Source organism: Salmo trutta, chromosome 13 (assembly GCF_901001165.1).
Source record: "Salmo trutta chromosome 13, fSalTru1.1, whole genome shotgun sequence".
Classification (NCBI taxonomy): Eukaryota; Metazoa; Chordata; class Actinopteri; order Salmoniformes; family Salmonidae; genus Salmo; species Salmo trutta.
The window spans coordinates 15,756,770-15,763,465 of record NC_042969.1 but is presented as its reverse complement, the minus strand read 5'-3'; the positions used below and the strand labels follow the sequence as shown (position 1 = coordinate 15,763,465).

At 44.8% G+C, this 6,696-nt stretch overlaps 1 protein-coding gene across 3 annotated transcripts in view; it reads left to right on the top strand.

Annotated features, from left to right (window-relative positions):
* Nucleotides 1-6,696, top strand: part of LOC115205301 (dystrophin-related protein 2) — a 201,349-nt gene that overhangs the window by 133,089 nt on the left and 61,564 nt on the right. For 2 of the 3 annotated variants that reach the window (XM_029771117.1, XM_029771116.1), the window contains 3 exons: nt 1,496-1,616; nt 2,472-2,583; nt 2,889-3,045. In XM_029771117.1, the coding sequence (XP_029626977.1) occupies nt 1,496-1,616; nt 2,472-2,583; nt 2,889-3,045 (390 nt within the window). The remainder of the gene's footprint in view (nt 1-1,495; nt 1,617-2,471; nt 2,584-2,888; nt 3,046-6,696) is intronic. The other variant, XM_029771118.1, reaches the window with a different exon arrangement.

The window sequence follows — 6,696 nt, the reverse complement described above, 5'->3', positions numbered from 1 at the left end:
TTATACAGGTAACGAGCTGAGATTAGGAGCACACTCTTAAAGGGAGTGCTCCTAACCACAGCTTGTTACCTGTAAAAAAGACACCTGTCCACAGAAGCAATCAATCAATCAGATTCCAAACTCTCCACCATGGCCAAGACCAAAGAGCTCTCCAAGGATGTCAGGTACAAGATTGTAGACCTACACAAGGCTGGAATGGGCTTCAAGACCATCGCCAAGCAGCTTGGTGAGAAGGTGACAACATTTGGTGCGATTATTCGCAAATGGAAGAAACACAAAATAACTGTCAATCTCCCTCGGCCTGGGGCTCCATGCAAGATCTCACCTCGTGGAGTTGCAATGATCATGAGAACGGTGAGGAATCAGCCCAGAACTACACGGGAGGATCTTGTCAATGATCTCAAGGCAGCTGGGACCATAGTCACCAAGAAAACAATTGGTAACACACTACGCCGTGAAGGACTGAAATCCTGCAGCGCCCGCAAGGTCCCCCTGCTCAAGAATACATATACATGCCCGTCTGAAGTTTGCCAATGAACATCTGAACGACTCAGAGGACAACTGGTGAAAGTGTTGCGGTCAGATGAGACCAAAATGGAGCTCTTTGACATCAACTCAACTCGCCGTGTTTGGAGGAGGAGGAATACTGCCTATGACCCCAAGAACACCATCTCCACCGTCAAACATGGAGGTGGAAACATTATACTTTGGGGGTGTTTTTCTGCTAAGGGGACAGGACAACTTCACCGCATCAAAGGGACGATGGACGGGGCCATGTACTGTCAAATCTTGGGTGAGAACCTCCTTCCCTCAGCCAGGGCATTGAAAATGGGTCGTGGATGGGTATTCCAGCATGACAATGACCCAAAACACACGGCCAAGGCAACAAAGGAGTGGCTCAAGGAGAAGCACATTAAGGTCCTGGAGTGGCCTAGCCAGTCTCCAGACCTTAATCCCATAGAAAATATGTGGAGGGAGCTGAAGGTTCGAGTTGCCAAACGTCCGCCTCGAAACCTTAATGACTTGAGAAGATCTGCAAAGAGGAGTGGGACAAAATCCCTCCTGAGATGTGTGCAAACCTGGTGGCCAACTACAAGAAACGTCTGACCTCTGTGATTGCCAACAAGGGTTTTGTCACCAGGTACTAAGTCATGTTTTGCAGAGGGGTCAAATACTTATTTCCCTCATTAAAATGCAAATAATTTTATAACATTTTTGATATGCGTTTTTCTGGATTTTTTTTGTTATTCTGTCTCTCACTGTTCAAATAAACCTACTATTAAAATTATAGACTGATCATTTCTTTGTAAGTGGGCAAACGTACAAAATCAGCAGGGGATCAAATACTTTTTTCCCCCACTGTATGTATTCAAATTAGTGTATACATGTGTGCGTGTGTATGCGTCATTTATGTATTATAATGAGCCCCTGCATGTTGTGGTTGTACTATGCTTTCATCTTTCTGTGGGTCCCTGTCTGTCCTGTCTGTCTCCAGGTCTTCATGGAGGATGTCAAGTCTCGGGGGCCCTTCATCTACTCGGTGCTGGAGTCTGCCCAGGCGTTCCTGACACAGCACCCCTTCCAGGAGCCCGAGGAGACGCTGCCCGACGGAAAAGGTCTGGCCACACCGTAGCCACATCCCACTCCACCACACATCCCACTCCACCACACATCCCACTCCACCACACACACACCACCCCCCTGCACACCCCCCCGCACCCCCCCCCCCCCCACACACACACCCCATCCCACTACACACCCCACTCGACCATTCACACCCACCCCACCACACGCACCACACCCTACCACACACCTAAATCAGACGTGAGTAGTGAGAGCAGAGAGAAATATGGAGTTCATTAAGTTGGTCTCCAGCAAGTGTGTATCCACCATTAGGTCTGATTAGCAGCTACCTGTCTTACTGTATCAGAGTGGATCAGAGGATGTATGTTTGGGGAGAGCAGTTGGGTCGGGACCAATTAATCCAGTTCACACCATCTGGTCAAATCAATAATGCAGCATTCTAGGCTTTCTGCCCCCCTCCTCCCTCCCTCCCTCCCTCCCCTCCCTCCCTCCCCCACCCAGCATCCTCTTGCTCTCCATCGCTTGTGGCAGGCATGGGGAAAAGACGGGTGGTGAACTTTCTCTCTGCCCCCAACAAAATGTTTCTCACGGTTTCCCCCTCTTCCTTTTTTTTCAATGCTGTTGGTGGCAGGCATCAGCACTAACACTCCCTCTCTGACCCTCCAACACTCCCTCTCTGACCCTCCAACACGCCCTCTCTGACCCTCCAACATGCATAACACTCCCTCTCAGACCCTCCAACACTCCCTGGCTCCCACCCTTATTTCTCATTCTTTCTCCCTTGTTTCTTTCTACTGATGTTTGCACACATTGGGTCTAACACTATCTCTGCCTGGCCGCCCATTCCCTCACCCCTTGCCCCTTTTCACCATCTCATCCCCCTCCAGAAGTGTCTCCGAGGAAACGGATCCTGAACGTGAGTCGCTCGGTGTGGAAGCAGGCCAATGTAACCAGTGACCTGTGGGAGAAGCTGACTGCCCGCTGCGTGGACCGACACAGGTCAGATATACCACACAGGCCCACTCCATTGGGCTACAACATACTCATGATTGTGATTGGCTAGATATGTTTTTTACCCTGCCTATGCTCAAATTTCATTGGGTCTATATTTTGTCAGCATTGTGCACCACCTGGCAGTTTAAGGAAAATGCTATGACTGAAATAAGGCTAGGTTGGGGACTTGGGGTTAATGCGCAGGTATTAGGGTGATTTGTTGGGTTGAAGTTAACGGGTTAGTGGCTAAAACTGAAAATGATGTTGTAGAAAATAACTGTTGTAGTTAAATAGTTGTGTGTGTGTTTCAGGCACATGGAGCGGACCCTGGAGCGACTGCTGCAGACGCAAGCAGCCATGGAGGAGCTGGCGATGGCCCTGGAGCAAGCTGAGGGCGTCCGGGATGCATGGGAGCCTGTAGGGGACCTCTTCATCGACTCTCTGCAGGACCACATTGACGCCACCAAGGTACAGTTGAAGTGGGAAGTTTACATACACTTAGGTTGGAGTCATTAAACTCGTTTTTCAACCACTCCACACATTTCTTGTTAATTAACAAAATATATTTTTGGCAAGTCGGTTAGGACATCTACTTTGTGCACGACACAAGTACGTTTTCCAACAATTGTTTACAGAGAGATTATTTCACTTATAATTCACTGTATCACAATACCAGTGGGTCAGAAGTTTACATACACTAAGTTGACTGTGCCTTTAAACAGCTTGGAAAATTCCAGAAAATGATGTCATGGCTTTAGAAGCTTCTGATAGGCTAATTGACATAATTTGAGTCAATTGGAGGTGTACATGTGGATGTATTTCAAGGCCTACCTTCAAACTCAGTGCCTCTTTGCTTGACATCATGGGGAAATCAAAAGAAATCAGCCAAGACCTCAGAACAAAATTGTAGACCTCCACAAGTCTGGTTCATCCTTGGGGGCAATTTCCAAACGCCTGAAGGTACCACGTTCATCTGTACAAACAATAGTATGCAAGTATAAACACCATGGGACCACGCAGCTGTCATACCGCTCAGGAAGGAGATGCGTTCTGTCTCCTAGAGATAAACGTACTTTGGTGCGAAAAGTGCAAATCAATCCCAGAACAACAGCAAAGGACCTTGTGAAGATGCTAGAGAAACAGGTACAAAAGTATCTATATCCACAGTAAAACAAGTCTTATGTCGACATAACCTGAAAGGCCGCTCAGCAAGGAAGAAGCCACTGCTCCAAAACTGCCATAAAAAATCCAGACTACGGTTTGCAACTGCACATGGGGACAAAGATCGTACTTTTTTGAGAAATGTCCTCTGGTCTGATGAAACAAAAATACAACTGTTTGGCCATAATGACCATTGTTATGTTTGGAGGAAAAGGGGGAGGCTTGCAAGCCGAAGAACACCATCCCAACCGTGAAGCACGGAGGTGGCAGCATCATGTTGTGGGGGTGCTTTGCTGCTGGAGGGACTGGTGCACGTCACAAAATAGATGGCATCATGTGGAAGGAAAATTATGTGCATATATTGAAGCAGGAAGTTAAAGCTTGGTCGCAAATGGGTCTTCCAAATGGACAATGACCCCAAGCAAACTTCCAAAGTTGTGACAAAATGGCTTAAGGACAACAAAGTCAAGGTATTGGAGTGGCCATCACAAAGCCCTGACCTCAATCCTATAGAAGATTTGTGGGCAGAACTGAAAAAGCGTGTGCGAGCAAGGAGGCCTACAAACCTGACTCAGTTACACCAGCTCTGTCAGGAGGAATGGGCCAAAATTCACCCAACTTATTGTTGGAAGCTTGTGGAAGGCTACCCAAAACGTTTGACCCAAGTTAAACAATTAAAGGCAATGCTACCAAATACTAATTGAGTGTATGTAAACTTCTGACCCACTGGGAATGTGATGAAATAAATGAAATCTGAAATAAATCATTCTCTCTACTATTATTCTGACATTTCACATTCTTAAAATAAAGTGGTGATCCTAACTGACCCAAGACAGGGAATTTTTACTAGGATTAAATGTCAGGAATTGTGAAAAACTGAGTTTAAATGTATTTGGCTAAGGTGTATGTAAACTTCTGACTTCCACTGTACGTACAGTACCTGCGTGTGTGTGTCTGAAATATTAAGCAAGCTGTGTGTGCTTAAAATAGTAAGCTGTGTGTGTCGTGCCTGCCTGCCTACGTGGTTGTGTGTGTCGTGCGTGTGTTTGTGTCTACCCTCTGCCTCGCCACCAGGACCAGACAAAATCTGTGGATGTCGTTTCCCCCAGAAATGATTTGAAGTAAAAAAAAGAAGAAATAGCAGTGGAATGGACACAGATGAAATAGTGCCTGAAAACACGACTAGATCCAGCTGTATTGATTAGATATGGAGACAAAGCTCTGAAGTTATTGATAAAAAAACTACTTAGAAAATTCCCTCTTGCTACGCTCACTAATTTATCAGCTGTAAAGAGTCTCCTCCACTGTGCTGTCTAGATGGCTGTAATTTCACTATCATTATGGAGGATCTGTATCTCTACCCTTCTGCTCTCCTAGCCCTGTTTCTGTTATCATTGGAGCTCTGTTAGTATTGACTAAATGTGGGTTGAGTGTTTCTGGGTGATTTGATTTTGAGTTATTTTATTATTATAGTATCCTGCATCATCAGGATGCCCAGCCCACTTGGACTTAAAAGACACTCAAATCAAATCAAATTGTATTTTTCACATGCCCCAAATACAACAGGTGTAGACCGTACACTGAAATGCTTACTTACAAGCCCTTAACCAACAATGCTTTAAGAAGTTCTAAGAAAAAAAAGTGTTAAGTAAAAAATAGATAAATAAAAAATAAAAGGAGTAAATAATTAAACAGCAGCAGTAAAATAACAATAGCGAGGCTATATACAGGGGGTACCGGTACAGAGTCAATGTGCGGTGGCACCGGTTAGTCAAGGTAATTGATGTAATATGTACATGAAGGTAGAGTTAAAGTGACTTTGCATAGATAATAAACAGAGAGTAGCAGCAGCGTAAAAGAGGGGTCTGGGTAGCCCTTTGATTGGATGTTCAGGAGTCTTATGGCTTGGGGGTAGAAGCTGTCCTGGTAATCCATCAGGCCCTGCGGCCTTGTGAATGTTGACCTGTTTAAAGGTCTTATTCGCATCGGCTACGGAGAGTGAGATCACACAGTCGTCCGGAACTGCTGACGCTCTCATGCATGCTTCAGTGTTATTTGCCTTGAAGCCGAGCATAAAAGTAATTTAGCTCATCTGGTAGGCTCGTGTCACTGGGCAGCTCGTGGCTGTGCTTCCCTTTGTAGTCTGTAATAGTTTGCCAGCCCTGCCACATCCGACGAGTGTCAGAGTAGCAAAATAAAATGTCATACATACATACATACATACATACATACATACATACATACATACATACATACATACATACATACATACATACAGTACATACATCTATCCGTGAATACATACATAACAAAAATAAAAACAATTGTTTTGGTTCAATGGGCAATAGGCACTGACCTGTGCAAAAAGTACACAAACTGTCCCTTTAAGAATGGGGTGGGGTTCTTTGAACAAAGAATCACCTAGCAGGAACAGCACCATCTACTGGTCAGACCCTGGTCTACCAGGATGCAGGATGGGACATAAATCCTACAATTTAAATTACACATTTCTCTGAGAATACATTACATAGGATGAAGAAACAATACTCCGAGGCACAGCTCCATACTACTCATCAGACATAGAGAACTGATACATATACTCGATGCTGGGGTGGGATTGGCGTGGGGTGTGCGGGGGTCCGGGTGTGGCTTTTGACCACTTCTTTGGATTCATCATGTCTTACTCATTGCTACAAAAAAGTTTGGTCCAAATTGGATGTTAGGTACTATAATTATTGAATATTATATGAATCCTATAAATTAGAATGGCCAATTTGGGTACAATCAATTCGCTTAATTTATCAGAGATAAAATTATATTTCAAGAAAATAATGTTTCCGTAATGCTCATCGTATCTGTTTCTAAAAAACAGAAACGATTTCAGAACAATCTGAGATGTTGGGTGTCATGGCTTGCTGAAATACGACAGATGACCCCAGAGACATGTTGATATTACAG